General features: G+C 44.8%; 1 protein-coding gene across 5 annotated transcripts in view; it reads right to left on the bottom strand.

Moving 5' to 3' along the window:
* Positions 1-556: 556 nt before the first annotated feature.
* Positions 557-22,938, bottom strand: part of magixa (MAGI family member, X-linked a) — a 40,077-nt gene continuing 17,695 nt past the window's right edge. For 4 of the 5 annotated variants that reach the window (XM_087179217.1, XM_087179216.1, XM_087179219.1 and 1 more), the window contains 11 exons: positions 22,777-22,876; positions 21,988-22,159; positions 21,170-21,806; positions 19,747-19,810; positions 19,380-19,598; positions 18,998-19,279; positions 7,736-7,930; positions 7,322-7,398; positions 7,036-7,182; positions 6,057-6,195; positions 557-4,467 (listed from right to left, as the gene is read on the bottom strand). In XM_087179217.1, coding sequence (XP_087035343.1) covers positions 3,503-4,467; positions 6,057-6,195; positions 7,036-7,182; positions 7,322-7,398; positions 7,736-7,930; positions 18,998-19,279; positions 19,380-19,598; positions 19,747-19,810; positions 21,170-21,806; positions 21,988-22,159; positions 22,777-22,876 — 2,997 coding nt within the window. In that variant the 3' untranslated portion in view covers positions 557-3,502. Of the gene's footprint in view, positions 4,468-5,183; positions 5,435-6,056; positions 6,196-7,035; positions 7,183-7,321; positions 7,399-7,735; positions 7,931-18,997; positions 19,280-19,379; positions 19,599-19,746; positions 19,811-21,169; positions 21,807-21,987; positions 22,160-22,776; positions 22,877-22,938 lie in introns of those variants that run through there. The other variant, XM_087179220.1, reaches the window with a different exon arrangement.

The following is a 22,938-nucleotide window of genomic DNA, read 5'->3' as shown; positions in this document are numbered from 1 at the left end:
GATGCTTCTTTTAACTCATAAACAATCTTTGGTACAGACGCACAAACAAACAAGTATCATGTTCTTTGTTCATCACGTTAGAAATAACATTAATTAATGACATCATTAACAGCTGATGCCAGCACTCGATAAACATAAGGGGCTGCTGCCTGCAGGTTTCCCACAATGATGATGATGAAGATAAGGATGATGATGATGAGGATGATAATGATGATAATGATGATGATGAGTCACTCAGAATCACAACAGTGGTTACTGATGCTTCCGCGTCATTGGCTGACAGACCTAAACTGTTGTCATTCAGTCATGTTACCTTTTACCTGGTCTAGTAGCATCTGTATCGAGGAACCTTTCACATGACTGTTACCAAGCTGTGATGTCATATATCAGTAGCTGATATATTATCAGCTGATTATTATTGACAGCTGAAGCCTTTTTACAAATACCACATGAGAGCTGGTTCTGAGGGGGGACGAGTCTAAATAAGTGAAAACAGATGCTGCATTTCTGAGATCAATACTAATATCGATATCTTAAAAAATCCGATGAATACGAATTATGATTTATAGTTTTTATTTCTGGGTGAACTTCATCCAGAGTGCAGTAAAAAGTAAAAACCTGAATCAGACCAGGAATTGCTGTGATCCCCCCTTTGCCTTTAAACTAGCTCCAGTTCTCCGCGTACACCTGCTCACAGTTGTTCCAGCATCTTGTGTCTCAGGGTCTCTGTCTCTTCATGTGATCCAGACTGACTCCATGATGCTGAGATCAGGACTCTGTGGGGGCCAGACCATCTGTTGCAGGACTCCTGGTTCTCCTGGTCTCTGGAGATAGTTCTTTATGTTTGGACTCGTCATGCTGTAGGATGAATCTGGACCAATCAGACGCCTCCTGATGGAGAAAAGTCTGAACATCTAAACAGACTAAAACCTGTTTGTTCTGCGTATAAATAAAAATGAATTAATTACCGACAATTATCTCAATTATTGACCAATTATTTAGTTTATAAATGTTGCATAAACCTGTGTCGACTTCAAACACACTGAACACATCAGAGTGTTTCACTGTGTGACGCTGGTCTGGAGTCAGTTTTTCATGCATCAGGTGTGTTAAATCTCTGGAGGCTGAAATTCACAGTGAAAGAGTATAAATTTATTAATGAACATGAAGTTCATGTTTAACGATGCATTTCATTAGTACAAACAGGAAACTCCTTCTTCTTTGTTATTGTGTCTCTGACGTTTCTGAAGCAGCAGAAGAAGAAATTATCAGTTTTCCTTCTCTTAATGGAAGCAGGTCCAGATCTGGGTCCAGGTCCCACCGCTGCTCAGGAAACAGATGAGATGATGTTCAGTCATAAAGTGTCTGTCAGCACACCTGTCACCTGCTGAAGAACAGACTCATCTGAAACCCGTCCAGACGACATGAGGTTCATTTCACCGAGGTTTACGACTAATCCTCAACTCACGCGTCTCAAATATGACGCTATAACTATTGATTACTTTTATTATTGATTAATCTGCTGAATATTTGCTTGATTAATCTATTAAAATGTAGAAAACTGAGAAAAACAACTGAAGTTTCATCTTGTTTGTCAACAGACAAAATCTACTGCAAAACATCAGATCCTCACTGTTCAGAAGCAACAAGAGAATTTCTGCTTTTAAAAATGACTAAAATGACTGAATCAATTATCAAAATAGCTGCTGATTAATTTACTGTCAATCAATGAATCAGTTAATTGACTAATTCATCTCTGCTCAGACAATCTACAGATGAATCCATAATGAAAATAATCGTTAGCTGTTTTATAAGTAAAGATTTGCTTCATTAAAAAATAAATCAGTTGAGAGAATAATTGGCAGATTCATGGGTGATTAGAGTCGTTAGTTTCAGCCTTAATGTGAAACACAACAGAGACGAGATGGAGACATGTCCAGACGACATGAGGCTTGTTTTGGTTTTATTGATGCTGTTTGTTTCGTCTCTGACTCTGAGACGAGAACTGATCTTCAACTCAGAGAAAAACAATGAGGCACAAACTGGGCTCAGCTCAGAGGGGACATGGAGGGGTGGGGTGGGGTGGGGTGGGGGACAGGTGGGGGACAGACAGGTGGTGGTGTGTGGTGGCGTCTCTGCAGCCTCTGTCTCAGTTTGCAGGACGAAGGCTGAAAATAAAATGAGGCACTTGTTATGATCCAGAGCTGCAGGTCATCTGCCATGTTGGCCACAAGGTCCTGCTCCACCGTGGCTGTTGCTATAGAAACGGGTCATCCATCCTGATGACTGTGTTTCCATGGCAATGTTTATGTTTATTGAAAGCCAACAGGACCACAGCTGGACCTGACGTGTGTGTGTGTGTGTGTCTGTGTGTGTATGGCTCTGTTACATCAAGTTTTTCTTTTTTCTTTTTTACAAGCAAGCAGGCAAATCAGATCATCTCTGGTCCTATTTAATCTCTAATAATAGTAATAATAGTAGTAATAATAATAATAATAGTGTCATTGAGCCTTTACATGTTCAGCTTTATAAAAATAAAAAATCATTCCAGTGATATTCACATGCTCAGATTACACAGAGAGAGAGAATCACAAACAGAGCCTTCATCCTGGTGAAGGTCCACATGTTGTTTGCATACGATTTAAAGTTAGAAAGATGCAGATGAGGATGATGAAGGTGACGTAGACCAGGATCCTGTATCAGCTCAGTCTGGCTCTGTTTGGGTCTCCAGACCTCACCGAGGCTGGACTCAGTGATCCTGATAATGAGTGGTGTCATGAAGCTGATGAAGAGGCGAGGTCTTCTTCACAGCTGAAAAATTATTCTTTCATCTCACATAATTATCTTGGGATTCAAAGAGATTCCACTGACCTATAAAAATATCTGTTGTTCTCTATGACACATCACTTTATTAAAAACTTTGTACTTTTGTCATTGTCCAATAGGAATGATGACTCAGCTTTCTCCAGTGATCTGATTGCTCAAGTTAATCTGGTCTGGAGACAGGCCGCATTTCATCTACTCCAGTTACTATTTGATGTACCACGGTTACCATGGTGATCTACTCCAGTTACCATGGTGATCTACTCCAGTTACCATGCTGCTCTACCCCAGTTAAAACTGCACCAGCTTCATGACACCACAGTCTGAGTTCATCCCAAAGAGAGCTGAGAACTGACCTCATGATACAGGTCTTAGGACGCACTGAGGGATGATGGGTATAATGACAGTAAAACTGGCGGCTCTGTGTGCAGCTGTTATGTCACTGGCCAATCAGAGGCCACAAAACCCACCTGGCCAATCAGAAAAAAGTCCTTGTCTTCTTGCGTCTCATCTTTCAATCAGAAATAGAATTGCCTGTTATCATCCAATAAGATGCAGGAAGAGGCGGGGTTTTATCTCTCAGCAGGCCAATCAAAGAAAGCCCTTATAAGTAGCCAATTAAAAAAAGAAAAGAAAAAAGAATTCCGTGAAAAAAGAGATCGTCCTCACTGCTGGCCAATCAGAGAGAGAGCCCGGCTGCTAGTTCCCGCCCACCGAGCCGACTGCCAATCAGAACCTGTGTCAGTCTCTGCGGGCTGGGCTTCAGCCAGGGGCCCGGGGTGTTCCCCTGTCGCCCTGGTGACTCGCCTCTCCTCCAGAAAGACTCCTCCCTCCACCCCGTCGTGGCAATGCTGGCAGCTGATAGGCTGACTTCTGAGTAACTGGTTGCTGATTCGCTGTCGGACTGGTGCTGGCGTTCGTCGTCATCATCGTCCATCGGCATGAGGAAGGAAAACACTGCTCTCTGAGCTGCACCGGTGCTCCCAGAATGCTTTGCGTGGCTGGTGGCGCTGTCGTCTCTGTCCTCTCTCTCCTCCTCCTCCTTTCTGGTGGCCTCTTTCTCCTTCCTCCTGCTCTTCGTCTCACTTCTCCTCCTCTCCCTCGCTCCGAACTCCTCCACCCCTTCCTCTGGCAGCGACGTGTCCCAGGATTGAGCACCGTTCCTGGGTAAGCTCCGGCTCTTCCTCCCCTGCTCCCTCTGATCATCCCGCTTCTTGTGTCTGACAGTCTGACTTCTCCTCCTCCTCCTCTCCTCTTCTTCCTCCCTCCTTCTACTCTCATTCTTTGCCTCTTCCTCTTGCCGCTTTCTCTCCTCTTCCCTCCTCCTCTCCTCCTCCCCCTCTTCCCTCCTCCTCTCCTCCTCCTCCTCTTCCCTTTTCCTCTCCTCCTCCCGTGCCTCCTCCTCCACAAGGTCCAGGTCCAGATCAGGAGGCCCTAACCCTCCTCCTCCTCTTCCTCCTCCTGTTCTTCGTTTGGTTTCTCCCTCTCTCCTCCTCCTCCTCTCTCCTCCTCCTTCTCCTCCTCCTGTACCACCTCCTCCTCTCTTCTGCTGGCTGAGGGAGGCAGTTGTCATGGTAATCGTATCCACATCTTGCTCCTCTGTGTGTGAAGAGGGGGAGGGGGAGAGGGCTCCTTCCTCAGGGCCTGAGACAAACAGAAATAAAGAGTATTAAAGAACAGTTCCTCTAACGTCCACCAGGTGGTGCTGTGAGAAAACCTGCATGAGTTCAGCTCTCAGCAGATTCCCTGAGCTTCCTCCTCTGTCAGTCTGAGGGAGACTTTCACAATACATGTTCCACTGAGATCATTTAATTTTAAACACTGGACCCTGAGGCCAGCGCTCACTGTGAGGCAGATTAATATTGATTTTGTGCTTTGTGGAGTCAGATGGGGCTGCAGGGTTGATCCCCGTCCTGCTCTCAGACTCTGTGTGTGGACAGAGACTCCCCAGGCCTCTCCAGTCCTCCCCAGGCCCCTCCAGGCCCCTCCAGGCCTCCCCAGGCCCCTCCAGGCCCCTCCAGGCCCCTCCAGGCCCCCTCCAGGCCCCTTCAGGCCCCTCCAGGCCTCTCTGGAGAGAACAATGCTGAACTGTTCTCTGTGGTTTGATCTGTTTTCAACAGACTCTAATCTGAGTCTGATAATGAGACTCTGTTCAGAGCGACTGAGACCAGCTGGGTCATAGACACAGGACGTCCTGTCTGCAGCTTCACCACGTTAAAATTGAATGTCACTGTCAGACTGGTCAATGAATGAGAGAGTGATGGAAACCAGTACGAACCAGAATTATGTTTTATTATCTTCATACTTCTAATAACTAATTATATTATTATATATATTACTAATGATATGAACATGTAACTACTTGTTACATGTTATTATATAATGCTGCATGTAACTAATGTGCTGTGGAGTGCAGCTAAAAGTACCTGATGAAAGGATGAAGGTGAAGGGATGAAAATAAAAGGATGAAGATGGATGAGAGTGAGAGTGAAGGAAACAAAAGAAGAGCAGAGATTTACCAACCGCGAGTTTTCAGTGCGTCCGATCACGTAGAAACAGGGTTCACCCTGTTTAGAGTTGGTCATACAGAGAGACAGGCTGGACAGCTCCACTGAGGAGGAGGAGGAGGAGGAGGAGGATGAAGGCAGCAGGAAGTACAGGAGGAAGGAAGGAGGAAGTCAAAACAGAAAGTCAAAACAGAAAGTCAGACAGTGAGAGCAGAGACCAAAGAAACTAGAAGAAGAATAGAGGTTTATATAGTCCTGAATCATCATCATCCTCATTTCTCATCTGAAGATTTTCTTTTAAATTCTTAAAATCTTTTATTTTGCTGATTCATGAGTTCATCAGACACAGGAAGTGATTCTTCATCAGTGGACTGTAAAAAACTGTCATTTAAAGTCTTAGAAACTTAAATTAGCAGTGTCTTAAGTAAAAATTTAAATTCTGTCAATAAATCAAACTCGTTTGCCAGGATAATGAGAGTTTACTTCTTACTTATTTACACTGTAAAACCTCATCGTCGTGTTATCGTCGTTAGAGATCACAGCAGGATCATTTGTCTTGTTGTAAGACGTGAGCCTGTCCTTTAAACTCAGACTAGTTCTGTGCTGTTGTGAGTAAAGTAGAGATCACTGTTGTGGTGAAGGAGGTTAAAGGTGAAGCTGAGCAGCAGCAGGAAGTCTGACACACTCCTGATCGACATCTGTCAGCTGATGTGTGTGTGGTCTCACCATAGTCGGGTACGTATCCGTTCCCCTTCTTGAGGACGAGGTGGATTCGATGTCCTCCTCTTCTGATCTGCTCCACAGCCTGACTGTGAGTCATTCCTGTTGTGCTGTCTCCATTGATCTCCACCAGCTGATCAGACACCTGACGACACAGGTAAGCCTTCATTTAACACCACAAACAACAACTCCAAGCTGTCACTTCTAATGTGCTGGTGCTGCCTCCTGGTTCTTATTTGAGTCCTGTCTGTATTTGATGGAGTACGGTGGCCTGGAGGTGTCATTTTATCTGTGGTTAAAACATCTGTGGACTGAATCATGATGAAATGTTCCTCATCTCCTTCCTGCACCCTCAGGTATTAATGACACATCACTTCACTCTGTCAGTGGTGAAATATTTAAGGCTCAGAGAGCAGAGTGGTGTAACCAGCTGGGATGTTGAATGTTTGATCGTCAGAATCTCAAAGACGGAATCCGAGAACCTGAGACTCATAAATACTTCAGATGATATTAAATCATAAAGGAGGTCTGAGTCCTGCTATCAGGTCCCTACTGGTCTCAACGGGTCCCTACTGGTCTCAACGGGTCCCTACTGGTCTCTACCAGAGGTTAAAATATAATCCACAAATGTTTTTCCAGTCAGTCTCTGTACCGACCCTCTGGTCACACGTTTTATGAAGAGACGTGTGAGCAGACAAACATAAAGCTGGGACATGGAGAAGACTGAAAGGCCACACCCCCACAAATACAGTCAGAATAAAAATATAGAAACCTGTGGTGAAGAAATATTGGAAACAGATCGAAGTGCTGCTGAGGAACATCAGCAAGACTTCTGCAGCTCCTTCACAGTAAAAGCCCTCGACAGAAGAAAAGGATCTGAAGGAAGATTCAGACAGAGGAGACGTGTGTGTGTGTGTGTGTGTGTGTGTGTGTGTGTGTGTGTGTGTGTGTGTGTGTACGTGTGTGTGTACGTGTGTACATGTACCTGTATCTTGTTGCTGCGTTGGGCCGGCCCCCCCTCCATCAGTCCCAGTACATACAGTCCCATGTTGTACTCACTGCCCCCCCTCAGAGAGAAACCGAAACCTGTAGGACCTCGCTCCAGATCCACACTGTAGAACCTGGACTCATCCTGAAGGACAAAGACAGAGGACAAGACTAGTACTGGTACTACAGATACTACAGATACTACTACTGTACTGTGTACTGGTACTATAGTACTGTAAGACTGGAGGTTATTAATTAAATAATAAAATAAATGTGAGAGTGACCTTTGACCTCCCTCTGGATCCTTTCATCAGTCGGCCATCAATGTCCAGGTCTGCTCCTTCTGACAGACCGGAGGAGTCTGAGGTGGAGAGGAGACAAGGAGAGAGGAGGCAAGGAGAGAGGAGAGGAGTAAATGTACAAACTCGTGTTTTATACTTGGAAATAACATCAGACTCATTTCTCGTCTCATGTTTGTATTTGATCTGAGATAAAGATGGAAGGAAAGTTATGTCATGTTTTTAAAAGCCATGAGATTCAGTTTATCATATCATTCATCAAAATAGTTCATCATTGTTATTGATCAGTAGTTTTCAGGTGTAGTTGTCAAAAGTCATGATGCTCCACAACTGAAGGGGCTGGTTCAGGGACGTGTGTGTGTGTGTGTGTGTGTGTGTGTGTGTGTGTGTGTGCCGTACGGTGTCTGGGTGTGATGCTCAGTCTCAGGGTGTTCCCGGCCCTCCTCAGGATCTGGGCCAGGTCTCGGTGCTGCAGACCTCCGACCGGCCGAGCCTCCACTGCCTCCAGCTGGTCTCCGGGCTGAATCTGCCCGCTTCGAGCCGCCGGGCTGCCGCGCCGCACCGTCACGAACCGGTGAGACATCAGGGAGGGGGCTGCAGAGAGAGGAGGGGGAAAGGGGGTCACATGGTCAGACATCAGCCAATCAAACTGAATCACACCTGTAACCAGATGTGGTCCAATGTCGTCGTTATCATCACAGGGATAAAAAATATGAAAGTCAGAGCAGAGGTTTTCTGGTGATGAAGACTTTTATCCTTCCTCCTCCTCTGCCAGTTGTGTAATAATACATGTGTCTGAGTTGAATAATTGAATCCACTTGGTGTGCCTGGATGAACTAACAGCTGCTGCAGCACATGACGGAGGGGACTCAGCCACAGAGTCAGAGAAACCACAGACACTGAGGAGAGAGAGGATCCTCGATCTGTTAACAGCCTTCACCTGACAGTGAACGGTACTGGTCCTGCTGTCGTCAGGGAGGAAGCAGTGACATCATCATCCTCATCAACAGAGTGTGTGACTGACTGAAAACCAATCACAACCTCCACAATCAAAGTTCCTTTAAACCCTGAAGCTTGATACAGAATGAGAGACAGGTGCTGAGGTCACATGACCAGACAATGAACCTTTTTAAAAAGTTCTGAACCGATCTCTGCAGGCTCGTGGACCAGGACCAGGGTAATACCTGTTAGATCTAGGTGCAGATCTGGATCATTTACTATAAATTTGAACATTTTCCTCTGAAGTTTTCTCTGTGTGTTGTCTGACACTAGTCTGAGGCTCTTCTTGTTCTCAGATTATTTGTGTGACAACATCAGGACACTGTCAGTTCAAACATGTTGGGAGGGATTTTTCACTCACTGTGTTTCATCAAGTGTAAAAATAACTGTGCATCACCTAAAGTTTGAGGCGCTTCACAGTAAAAAAAAAAAAAAAAAAAAAAAACTTCTGTCAGTCTGGAAGGTTGTTTAACATCCTGTTTGAGTTTAAACACTTCAGACATTAAAGTAGAATCACCTCCTCCTAGTTGTTTCCTCCAGCAACCAGCCGAGTTGCAGGAAACATTATAATGTCACAGTGAAGTTGACCTCAGACCTTTTGGATATAAAATGTCATCACTTCATTTTATCCTTATAGACATTTGAATTAAATTGTGTCATAATTAGTGAATGAATTTGTGAGTTACCAAAAATGTGTGTTTGTGAGGTCACAGTGACCTTGACCTTTGAACTTTGACCACCAAAATCGAATCAGTTCATCCTTGATCCAAATGAATGTTGTGAGTGACTGCACATAGATTATTATAGATTGTTGTATTTTGTATATTATAGAGTTAAGTTGCTCTTTATGTTGATCCAGACCAGGATCTCTCACTAACCAGGACATTGTTGTATCTTGTGTCTAAACTTAACTAAACTATAACCATAGAGGCATCAGGTCAGACAGCTGTCATATGAATCATTGTGTCCTGGTTCTGTCTGTGGTTCTGGAGGACAGTCTAGGATCAGTGTGATGGTGTCTCAAGACTCAGTTTGGACCCAGTTTAACTCTGAACTCATTCTTCAGGACTGAATGGGGAGAAAAATAACATTTGTGGGAGTTGGTTTTTACAACACAGACCGCCAAGTTCAACACACACACACACACAGACACACACACACACACACACACACACACACACACACACACACACACACACAAAAACACCTCCTGATCCAAACCTCAAGGGAGAGGAGGGAGGGAAATTCTCAGAAAGATTTTCTGGCTCAGAGACTAATCACTGAGAACAAAGACACTGTTCCTGCTCTGAGGTCAGAGGTCACATGACCAACAGACCCTGTAACCACGAACCAGGCAGAACCTGAGACTTACTGAGAGAGATGCAAAACCAACCGCAAAGAGATAAAACAGCTACAAAGAAACTCAAGACTGCAATGTACAAAGACGTAGCTGAACTCTCAGCTGCTGCTGTTGGTTGCTGCACCTGAACTTCAACAACAGCTGAATGTGACGATTCATCTCTACACTTTTTAACTAACTTAACTAAAACCAGTGTTAAATGTTTGTGAGGAAGCTATGATGGATTATCTCTGATTATCAGTTGGATCATCTCCCTGCAGCACGTTTTAGGTTTTTACTGTTTGAGTTTCATAGAAAAGAGGTGAGACCTCAGGCTGTCTGGATCCACCTGCAACTGTTTATTTGTCTTGGTCTTCATAAAGAGTCTGTGCAGGTCTGAACAAATGAAGTGAACTGGACTCAGCAGGATTCAGGTCAACAGGATCCAGAGAACAGACTGAACCAGGAAAAAACATGTTCGCTTTAAAGGACCTTTAAAGTATCAAAGAGTCAAAGTTTGTGTGTTTAACACTGTTTAAACTGAACACAGAGAGAGAGAGAGAGAGAGAGAGAGAGAGAGAGAAAGAGAAAGAGAAACACACACACAGAAACACACACAAACACAGAGAGAGAGAGAGAGAAACACACACACACAGAAACACACATATGGTGCAGGGAGGGAAATGTTAGCGTGTGAGCTGATAAGAAAGTGCTGAGTTCAACATGTTCAGAGACGAGGAGGAAACGTGAAGCTGCAGAGAAATGAAGGAAACAGCAGGAGGAGAGTGTGATGTATTCATCCTGACAGCTGGAGAGGAAACACTGAAACTGTCCCTGAGCCTCTGAAAACACCATCACAGAAAATATCATAAACCATGTGGATCTCGTGTCTGAACGGACCTGTGTCACAGTTCTGTAAAACCTGAATCTCTGAACCTTCAGAGCAGACTGAAGAGGATGAAGACCTCAGCAGCAGAATGATGGAGATCACTGTGACACATTTCTTCTGTGATGTGTATGACGTCACTTTAATAAACACAGTGACTGTCACAGAGGCTCCTGTTAGAGACACAAAACCACAACAAAGAGACATAAGCCTGGCTCTGAGCATCAGTTCAAAGATCCACCAAGAAGCTCGTCTAAAGATCATCACTGATTAACACCAACTGTTTCCTGGTGATGTAGAGATTCAGCTGCTGCTTTTAGAAAAGAGACATAAACTGAAAGTCTGTTAACTGAACCAGAGCTGGTTTTAAAGAGACAGAAATACATGATAACATGACCCTGAACCATGTTTAACACACCTCAGCTTAAACAGCTTAGCACTTCCTGTCAGTGATGCGTTCACTGTCTAAGACACAACCACAAAGTCTCTGCCTCCAGATCTGCTGCAGATGGAAAACCAATAAAATATTAACCTGTTGAGGTAAATTCAGCTTCATGGCTCCTCAAACTATTTCCCTCCTCTGCCATCATCATCATCATCATCATCATTTTTTTTTAAAATCATGTTTAAGGTATAAGCGATGCTTCCACTAAACAGCATCAGAGTTTTATTTGCCACATGTTACGGTAAATTGTACAGCAAGCAACGCAAAGATTTAATGATATTTTGAAAAATATCGCATACGGTGGGAAATATGGCGTTATGTTGTCTCAGAGCGGAATCAGCTGGATTTTAAGAAGCTGTGGATGTTTGGTTTTCTTTTTAATGACACTGAAGCTGCAGTGAAAACACACTGGGCAAGTAAATGACCTTTATCTCACCTGAATGTTCAGGTGAGATAAAGGTCATTTACCTACATTTTACATCCAGCAGCTCCACTGAAGCCCTGTTTACCCTGTGTATGTGTGTGTGTGTGTGTGTGTGTGTGTGTGTGTGTGTGTGTGTGTGTGTGTGTGTGTGTGTGTGTGTCCGTGTCCTAGTGAATTCTGTCCAATTTCACAGTACAATAAGCTCAGACTCACCTGCGCTCCAGTTTGTCAGACACACACACACACACACACACACACACACACACACAGTAGTATTGTCAACATATGTCTGCCTCAGTGTTAGTGAAGCAGTTAGACACATTATCACATTGTTGTGTAACGTATGATCCGAGGGTTAAAACACAACATACAAATACCTTGAATCAGCTGTTGTCGTGTTACATATGTGCAGCCGCAGCCTCACAGCAGCCAGATGGACACAGTGTGCAGATACAAAATGATCTGTCACTGATGGAAGCTTTGCAGGTGTTTAGTCACCAGTGTGTTCACATGTGTGATATCGTAGCTGTCAGGCATTCATGATATGTGTGACCGAGAATCACAACTCATCAGCTTCAGGTCTAATTAGCTTCTTGGTCTTAACTGCTGACTGGAGTTAGCTGACTAGCCTGTTAGCTAACGGGATACATCTGACTTAGAGCTGCTGGAAGGTGGATTTCTTTTCTTTTGATGGAGCTAGGCTAACAGTTTCCCCCTGCTTCCAGTCACTGTGCTAAGCTAGGCTAAGCCTGTGCTGGAGCTGGGTCTGTCCCGGATCCACCTGAGGACTGGAGGGTTCACAGAACTAATGGACTGTTTGAACAGATTGTGAAGGGACTTTGGTTTAAATGTGAACGTTCAGTTTGTTGTTTTAACATGAAACCACAGCTGGAGGCGGCACATCTGGACACAAACAGACAGTTCCATCAGTCAGCAGATACAGGGTCACGTCACTGAGGCTTAATGTTACATAACACACACACACACACACACACACACACACACACACACACACACACACACACACATATACACACACATACAGACACTTTATGTCATCAGAAAATTCAAATTTATATCTTATTTTACACTGAATTTCACTGCAAGTTTACATGTTTGTGTGTGTGTGTGTTTCCTCTCTGCTGCAGGAACCCAAAAATAGAACAGTGACACACACAGCCCAGTGTATTCAGTGTAATGAGTGCTGAATCTGCCACATGTAATATTCTTCACACACTTTGTGTGTGTGTGTGTGTGTGTGTGTGTGTGTGTGTGTGTGTGTGAGAGAGTGTGTGAGAGTGTGTGAGAGAGTGAACTACATTATTAATCAGAATTTTACCACTTTAAAATACATCTACTCTAACTGACTGTAACCGTTCCAATCCACATTTATTTTAAATTCCAGTGAAGATCATCACATCAACTTTACCTTCCAGGTGCTTTTTCCCAAAATAAGTTTGACCCTCACCTGGAGCAATTTGAGGTTCAGTGTCTTGCTCAAGGACACGAGGAGTTTGGGTCTGAACCAACAACCCTGTGTTTAATGAAAATTTAAATGTGTTTTGGAGGAAACTCAAAAAGTTTTTTCTATCACAAATTTGTTTGCAAAAAGCTACAGAAACTACCTGCTGGGTTCTGGGCAAATATCTTGCACATAAATTCAGATTTTAGATGAATTAATTTTAGGAATATTTAGAAATATTCTATTTCTAGTATCAAAATTCATCGTGACACTAACTAGAGTGAGTAAACTATCTGTGGGTTTGAACACAGTCTGTACCAACAGCAGGATAAGGGAGTTAAAGACAAAGTGGCTCAACAACAATCAGCTCGTCTTCATTAGGAGACTAAATGTGAAGTGATAGCTGATGGAGAAGAGAAGTGATGTAAACAAAGAGACACCACAGCACATTGGTCCTGTGTCAATATTAGTTTGAGTCAAAGCAACAAAAATTATTCAGATCCAATAAACCAGGTTTTACAAGAGAGAGGTTCATCCTCAGTTAGTTCTTACAGTATCTCTGATGACGTCTACACAACAGCTCACACACGCTCACATGTTCAACTCAGAATCATACACAACTTCTCACAATAACAACGATATAGATCTGAAGTCTGTTTGTCCAACAGCAACTTCACACCCCTACCCTTCCTACACAGGACTCCCCAGACTGAAAGCCTCTGTGGTCTTTCAACTGAATCTCAGTGACTTTCAAAACATGAAATCTCAACAGTCACAGGTATATATTTATACCTATATATATCAAGTATATTTCCCGCCTAGTGGCTCTATGCCTCGGACAACCAGTCCAGTTACAGGAAATATGGTCACAATCTCTCCTTCCTGAGTTACAGGCTATGTCCCAATTCAGGGGCCACATCCCTCAGAGGACGTGGTCTACAAAGGTGTGGTCCTGTCAGTATTGTTTGCTAACATATTATTGTTATTACCAGCGCGCAATGAATCATGGGATAGGTTGGACCACGAAGGATCCACCTGTAGAAGCCTTCGTTTTCCAGAAAGAAGGACGCTACTGAAGGAGCTTTTGAAATACGAAAGTCTAGTTGCGCCGCTGTGACGCAGTCTGTCTTCAGATGCAGCCTCTGAAGGATGAGACCCCTGAATTGGGACACAGCTACAGTGTTCAATAATGTCCAGAAGTGTTTTTACAGATTATTATGATGTCACAGCGAAGTTGACCTTTGACCTTTTGGATATTTTATCCTGTTCGTCATAATTAATGTCCAAGTGAATGTTTGGACCAAATTTGAATAAATTCCTTCGAGGTTTTCCTAAGACACAACCTGAAAACAGAATGCCTCCGACCTCGACTGCTGGTGGTCTAGAGGCATGAAAAAACAAGAAAAACCCACAAATAAACAAACAAAACATTTTCTTTTCTTCAGTCCGTTCTGCAAAATTACAGAAAAACCATCTAGCATTTCCTCATTTCACCCCAGTGGTTCTGTATCCATGCAGATAATTTTAATATTTTCGTTTAATCTGCTATAATTTTGAGATTTCGACCTCTTGAATGGAATTTAGTTTAATTAATCGGTCAAACAGATGTGATTTAACCTTTGGACTTTGTCAGAAAGTAGCTGTAAATAACATTAGAGACCAAACACATATTTGCTCAGTGATTAGTTTTATCAGTAAAACTTCAGCTGCTTTAATCAGTAACAGCTTGTCCTTTACACTCTGACTTTAAATCTCATGCTGATGATATATTATATTTTTCAGACTCAAACCAACACAAGTGTCTCCACTAACAAATACTGTGTGTCCATCACAGCCTCATGTTTCTGATTCCTCTAAGCCTCAGATTAAAAACAATAAACTCACTACAACACCAAATGAAGATTAATCCACTGCTGAAAATAGTCCCAGACAAAGTCACTGTTCCCTCTTGTTGGGCTTCGAGGTAGAGCCACAAAACATAGGATTTACTTCAATGTTTCTGTGATTGGACAACATTATAGTATCATCTGCAATTAAAATATTAGATGTCAGATTACAAACTCTAGATCATTGAGGTAAATGAGGAACATTAAGGGCCCTAACACTGACCCCTGATGTACTCCTGATTCAATACGGCTGTTTGTAGAGAAACTATTTACTATTTAACTGTTTAAGTAAAGTGTTGCTCCAGATTTCTCTTTGTAGGTCGGTTCCAAGTTGTGTCACATGGTCTTGTCTAGTTAAAAAATGAAACTGTATTTGTGAGGTGAAGATTTGCGTCTTCAGTCAGAACCAATGAGCTAAGAGTTGAGAAACAGAGACACTAACATAGTGATGGTTTGAGTCTAAATATGAGGCTTTATGATGATAAGAAAAATATATGTATAAAAGAATTCAAACAAAACTTTATAACAGACAACCTTAATATAAACTAAAACAGTTCAGGTCTTAAACCCAGAGCTGGATTCACACAGAGAAACAGTCACAATTAAATTGATCACTAAATAAGATCATATTAGTTTATTTTGTTTGAGTGTGACTCAAATATCATGTTTTTTGGTGAAATACTCCTTTACTCTTGAACACAGAGCAGCTGTGTAGGTCTGTATGAGAGCCCAGAAACACTGAGTGTCACAGTGAAACCAGCTGGTACTGCACACACACGCACATACAACGCACACACAACGCACACACACGCACACACATAATTGCAGTTGGTTTCAATGAGGTGAAAATATTTCAGACATTCCTGAGAGCTGATAACGACTGAGGAGGAGGAAAGAAGGGAAGAAGGGAGGAAGGAGGAGGCAGAGGAATAAACAGGAGGAGACAGATAGGAAAGGAGGGAGAAAGAGAATATATTTAGAGGCTTCACATACTGGAGATAAGAGGGTCCACATGTAATGCCAGACATCATAAACCCTCCTGGTCAGTGGGGTACAGGGATGTCTGTTGTGTCTCCGAGCCAATCAGAGCAGAGTTTATGACTCTGACCTGTTTCTGTTGACACAATGTCAATCAGTGTAGAAATAGTTAGTCAGGACGTTTTGTATATGTGTGATATCGTGACCTTGTTTTTATTTTTTAAAGGAAATGGTCAGATGAACTCATTCATTAATTAAGGAGCCTGCTTTCTTTGTTTTAACGATCTTTGAAAAACCTTGAATCATGATTAATAAATGTGTACATAAATGATCAAACAGTGTTTGTCAGCCCACTGGTTACTAGTGTTAGCCTTACGTGTCTCTATAGGGAGCTGTGTGAAGTCTGTTAAGTAACCTTAGGTGATATCACTTGAGTCTGAACATCCTCGTGAGTGATACAAACAGAACAAGAACCAGCTGTGAAAACGTGTGTCCATTGAAACCAGTGCAGACTTTGACCAAACCATGAGCCACATGTTGGACTCAGCATCACTTACTGAGGCTGCAGGAGCCCCAGATAATCTGGACTGTGGAGCCTCTCCTCCACCTTCAAACACGTTATTCATATATTAATACAATCTTCACTGTGGACTTAGTTGATCCACGGACAATCCTGCAGCTTCAACTCACATGAACACACACCAACCGCTCTTCACATGGACAGGAGACACTTCACAAAGTCTACACACACACACACACACACACACACATACACACACTCAGTGACTTACGTTTGGAGTCCTTGACAGTTTTCAGAGCTGACTGCAGCCGCTCCAACATGATGAACTGAAACACCACAAACAACTGCACGTCCTGTCTGTCCTACTGTCTCTCTCTCTGTCCTCCTGTCTCTCTCTCTGTCTCCCTCTCTGTCCTCCTGTCTCTCTCTATCTCTCTCTCTGTCCTCCTGTCTTTCTCTCTCTGTCCTACTGTTTCTCTCACTGTCTCTCTCTCACTGTGTCTCTGTCCTCCTGTCTCTCTCTATCTCTCTCTCTGTCCTCCTGTCTCTCTCTCTCTGTCTCTCTCTGGCTCTCTGTCTTCCTGTCTCTCTCCCTCTCCTCCTGTCTCTCTCTTTGTCTCTCTCTCTGTCTCTCTCTCTCTGTCTTCTGTGAGGCAGGTTGTGCCTCTAGTAGCGGACGAGCGAGACTGAGTCTGAGCTGTTGAGAGAGAGAGAGAGAGAGACAGCTGGGAGTGGGGGTGTGGCTAAAAGAGAGCAGATAGTGGTGGGCGGGAGCTAAGAGTAACGGGGGGGGGGGTTATAGTTTCTGTCTCAGAGCTGTGAACCTCCCTGTTCTTCCAGCTGAATGAGGCTGAATCACTGAACAAACAGGAGCTCAGGTGCTGCTGTAATCATGTGAACACAGTCACTGCAGTCAGCTGCAGACCCACACCAGCAGAGTGCTGCCCGCGCCCCCCAGAGGCTGCAGTATTCATTACAGCTGCTGTTTGAACAGAAAACATCCTGATCACTGACCTGTTCATCAAAGCTGAACATACACTGATTTTAAACGGGCTGGCTGCCGGGGGAGGGGCTTGCTGCTGGGGGAGGGGCCTACCAGCCTGCAGGAGTCCTCAGAGTCTCACCTGCGGTCCGGCTGTAACTTTTTCAAAACGTCAAGGTTGAACGAATCTGAACAATTACGTAATTTGTATGAACTAATTTATATGCAACTCATACAGTGTAGTGAAACTCCCCTGGGGGGCTGCAGCAGCAGGTGAGTCCTCATACTTGTTTGGGGGGGGGGATCCAACAGTCTCAACCATTTTTATAATGAACAATCTCAACGCATGTTAACAACTGAGCAGCTGTAACTCCTCCTTCTCTCTTTCTTTCTTATATCCCATTTTCCACACTTATTTCTCTGTCATCGTCTTTCCAGTGATTGGCTGAGCTGCGTCCCGTGACCAGAGCTGGAAAGCTGCGACAGTTAAAGTAGAAACATTCTCTTAAAATTGAATAATTCTCAGTGATAGCTATAGGTAATAGGTCCAAGTCTGGACTGGATGATGTCTGGGTCCAGATCTGGACCGCAGTCCGCCTTTTAATGACCTCTGATCTACATTGAAGAAAGCAGAGATGTGAAAGTTCAAATAAAAACTGAGGGTGGTGTCAGAGGAAAGATTGTGGTGTCACTAATCTAAAGGGTTAATTCTGCTATACGGCTAAACTGTTACTGCAGCTGCTAACTGCTCACTCACTGTGTATTACTGCTGCTAAATGCTGCTCCTGTTTGCGTTACAGTCGCAGCAGCAATCACTGCTGCTCAGAGGTTCTTCCTGCTAACTGCTGCAGTAAACAGGAGTTAACTTCCACCACAGCTGCTAAACTGATTTATTACTGTGTGGCTCAGGAGGCAGAGCGGGTCAACCACTAATCAGAAGGCTGGTGGTTCGACCCCCAGCTCCTCCAGTCCACATGTAGAAGTGTCCTTGGGTGAGATACTGAACCTGAAATTGCTTCTGATGGCTGTTCCATCAGCATACAAGTGTGTGTATGAACATGTGAGTGGATGGGTGAATGTGGCTGGTATTGTAAAGCAAACAATATAAGACGAGAAAAGCACTATACAAATCCGGCCCATTTCTTTACCATTCAACAGTAGTGACGCCTCTAAGTATTCTGCAGCTGTTCTTGTTGCCTCCAGATGCTGCTGTTATTGTTGTTGTTGGTAAAAGTTAGCTTGCTGCTGCTAAACTCAAGAGTTTCACAGTGGTAAAATGATCCATCACTCAGCTGATCACTGGATTTGCCAATGATTATTGGTACAACTACACAATACAGTAAAGTTAACATTTGTACAACGTTAGAAGAAATTCCCCCCAGGCGCTCCTGAGATTACATGCTCACGAGAACAAGATGTCAGTACATACATGTTGCATATATGTTCCTCTGTCCACAGCTGTCATCAGCGCAACTTAACAAAATGTGACCAGTCTGAATACTTGAGGAATGTACTGTAAATACACACACACATACACACACACACACACACTGTATATACACACACATACTGTATATATATATATATATATATACCACTTCCTGCCAACAACTTTATAACTGTGTGTGTCTCTTTGAGCTCTAACAAAAACACGTGTGTCACATACACCTGTAAAACCTTTAGTGTAACAGTGACTCTGCATCAACAGTCGAGGGCTCAGGCTGATTCTCTAGGACTCACCGCCATTGGTCACTTCCTGAGAGGCGATGACGAATCCAAAGCCTTCACCCGGCCGCCTCCTGAGCTCCACCTCCACTGCCTTCCCCCCTCCCCTCCCATCCTTGGCGATTGCTCCCAGGGCTCCTCCCCCTCTGTTTGGAGGAGGGCCACCGGCACTCTCCTCTACTCCCAGCAGATCACGTGGCTCTAACGTCAGAGTTACAGGAACCGAATCCAGGAAGCTGGTGCTCTGGATGAGGGCCGAGGGCGGAGGCCCGTTAGGTGTCTGGGCAGGAGGGGCCCCTGGAAAACAAAGAGGAATCAGACTGATAGAAGGAGGGACAAGGGAGACTCGATCCTGCCTTGCTCAGCGGCACACAGCACCAGGCAGGACAGGACTTACCTTGGTGGGTCCCTGAGGCCAGTGGATGGCCCTCCTGGGGACTCTCAAGGGCCAAGCCAGCCTGGCTGAGCGGGGGAACGCCCCCCACCAAGGCACCCGTGGATGAGGAAGGCAAGTCAGCTGACGTGGGGGGGTGGGAGGAAGTGGGGGTGGCCCCGCTGTGAGGGGAGGGGAGGGGCTTGTAGACGTTGGGGGTGACGACCGGAGAGGAGGCAGGACCTGGGTGAGGAAGAGGCGACAGTTATGATTCACAAAGACAGGAACAGCACTCATAATGGAGGCGGGCTGATAATCAAACAGTAACACTCAGTAATGAAAGGGGGTCAGGGGTCAGGGGTCAGGGGTTAGGGTTCAGGTTGAGTAGTACCTCCTCTGTAGACCAGCAGCACCACCTCTCCCTGTTTGGTGTGATCCTGCAGGACTCTCTGGACCTGAAGGAGGAAACACTCAGGGTTATTATTTCTAATGGGTTTTAACAGAGACTTAAATAAGTCCTAGGTCCCAAATACTGTTTCAGAAGGTTTTCCATCCTGATGTGAGGGTGAGGAGCTCAGAGATCTGAGAGTCCTTATCAGGAAGAACCAGCTTAGGAGGGTTCAAGCCAGCTACACTACAAGTCCCAGCATACCCGGCAGCATGCCGAGAATAACCTGGAGACCTAAGTATAAATTCTTAGGGTCTGTTCAAAAGAGTAAGAAGTTATGTAATTTCAATAAAACTACCTCCATCAGTGGATTCACACACTGAGGTGAAGTCAGTTTGTTTCAGATGCATTCAAACTTTACCATTAACCAATCAGAGAGCCCATTTCATATAAGACAGGATCCATGGTACAAACACATTTCCTCTTATATCCTGTTCAGTGATCAGGCAGTGTCTCTGGTGGTTAGCAAACCAGGCGGCTTAGCTAGCACCAACATGTTACTGCCTACTTAGCATGTTAGCATGTACCTCACCCTCCACAGCAGCCCACACACTACCTCGCCTGTAGTCATTCCTACATTACCATGCCTCCATTAACACCTATTTCACAAGGATACACAAATTAATTTTATTTGTTTGCCACTTTCTGGTCAGACCAGGTACTAACACTGTGTTCTTTGTTCAACGCTGTTAAGTTTAAACTGACCAACCACAGATTGTTGCTGGGAACAAAAAGGAAGCGAAACCTTTAGGATTATCTTTATGTCTCTTAAGGTTGTTATTCACAAAAACATCAGCTGATGCAAACCAGGCCTCACAACAAAAGATCTCGGAGACTGAGGATGAAGAAGAGTTGATGAGCATGAAGCTGAAAGGGTCAGAGAGTCATCTCAAAGAGTTCAGATCTTCGTCAGTCCACAGTCACACAAACTGTCTATAGAAGGTGGGGCAGGGCGAAGGGAGCACCATGATCTGGATCTCTGCTGCCTCTGGACCTGGACAGCTCCACATCATCGAGTTTATTCCAGGATAATGTCAGGGTGGCTGTCCACCTGCTGAAGCTCAGGAGAAGCTGCTGATGCAACAGGACAATGACCCTAAACATCAAAATAAATCCAGGTTCTGGAGAGGTCCAGTCAGAGCCCAGACCTGGATCCAGTGGAGATGCTGAGCACTGAGCTGAAGAGAGCTGATCACACCAGACATCTGAGCTGAAGCAGCTCTATAAGGAAGAATGGGCCAAACTTCCTCCTGATCAGCAGCTACTGGAGGAGCGGGTTTCAGAGAAGGTTTAACCTCTTAATTAAATCCAAGGTTCACTTCCTGTTACCAGCAGCACTGTGAAGGTTTAAGTGTTAATGTTTTACCTGGGAGAAGCTGAGGCTCTGGACGTCTGCTCCGTTGATCTTCACTATAGCGTCGCCTGGCTGCAGGGAGGGGCACTGCCTTCGATCCCAGACCCGCCTCACTACTGCCAGCTGACCCCCTTGGCCCCCCGCCATCACACTGAACCCCAACCCCCCACCCTCACTGCGTCCAAGGGCCACCGGCACAAGCTCCCCACCAGGGCCTGACGCTGGCGACCCTGCCCCAAGGGGGAGCACTAGTCCTGGGTTTCCTCGGGAGGCTGGGGAGGGTGCTTGGTGACTGGCTGGACACCCATTAAAACCGCAGGGTGGGATGTCTCTAGGTGGGGTTAGGGCGAGGGAGGTCTGGGGCATCGGCGGGCGCTGCACAGGAGCTCCAGGAGGTGTGGAGGAAGGGGGGGGGTTGTTAGCGTTGGTGGGGCTCGTGGAGTTCTGGTGGAGGCCCGTCTCCGGCTGAGACAGGGGCAGTTTGGACAGAGTGTGGGAGGACGAGGATGTGATGGGGAGTGTGGAGGAGGATATGGGCAGCGTGGACGTAGACAGATCGCTCTCTGAGGACTTGGAGCTCTGATGGTGGAGGAGGGAGGAGGAGGAGAGGGCGGGGAGAGTGCTGCTGTTGTAGCGAATCAGGGAAGACCTGGAAGGAGGAGGAGACAGGAATCATGTTTTAGATATAGTATAGTATAATATACTATACACACACACACACAGACACACACAGACACACACAGACACACACAGACACACACACACCTTTCTATAACTTCCTGTTCTGTAACATCACTACTTCTGCCATTGTGGCTAATGCTAACACTGACCTGCGAGTTCCAGCGTTAGAGAGACCGCCATCAGAGTCACTGTGATTGGCTGCTGTCCTGTCTGGTGGGGGCGGGGGACCCAGTGGGGGGTCAGAGGAAGTGGGGGTTGGTGGGCCTGTCAGCCCGTTCGTCATTGGCTGAGCAGCGTATGAGGGCGGGGTTTGGCCTAGTCCTGGATTTGAGAGTGAAGAAGATAAAAATTATTATTAACTGATTAATATTTATCAGTGACATGTATTGACAGATGATCAGTGGATTGATAGATAGATCAATTACAGGTTATAGTTACAGATTATACAGAGCTGAGGTGAAACCAGAACTTCCAGGTTCTGTTCCTGAACTCAAACCTCTTTCACCTCGTTCTCACAGTGAGTCGTGGCTCAGGTCAAACGCTTAAAGACTGAAGTGTTTATAAAAAATATATTTAATTTAGTTGTTTATTCGATATTTATGTTTTTAGCTACCTTTAACAAAATCAATTTCCCATCAGCCCGAGATTTTCATAAGATAAACATCACAGTGCAGTTTCTGTGGTGAGTTCAGGTACTTGTACTAACAGTGGGACTGTAGAGGATTGAACTGAACTGTGGAAACAGTGGAGCTGATTTCTCAGAGAATGTGGACAAACTGATTAAATTAGACTGAGTTACAGAAGCTAGAGGAACAGGACAGAGACAGGAAGTGATATCATGACTTTGACTAGCTTTGCTCTCTAACTCGATTAAATTGGTTTCCTCTGTGTTTTTAACTTCAGTCTTAGACGTCTGTGAATTGGAGACAGGGAGCAACCTGGCATGCTGCCGTTGGTGTCCAGCGTGCAGCTGTAGGTGAGGTGTGTCAGGCCTCGGTTCAGGGTGGGGGGGTTGGAGGGCTCGCTGGGGGTCTGCGGCTGTTGGAGGAGTTGGAAAAAAGGTTAGTGATTTATTCAAGTTTACATGTCTCTGTTTATGC

Source organism: Seriola lalandi, unplaced genomic scaffold (assembly GCF_002814215.2).
Source record: "Seriola lalandi dorsalis isolate HSWRI2012SDOR001 ecotype SW California unplaced genomic scaffold, Sedor1 jcf7180002054798, whole genome shotgun sequence".
Taxonomy (NCBI): Eukaryota; Metazoa; Chordata; class Actinopteri; order Carangiformes; family Carangidae; genus Seriola; species Seriola lalandi.
The sequence above is the reverse complement of the archived record's forward strand: the minus strand, read 5'-3'. Positions and strand labels throughout refer to the sequence as shown.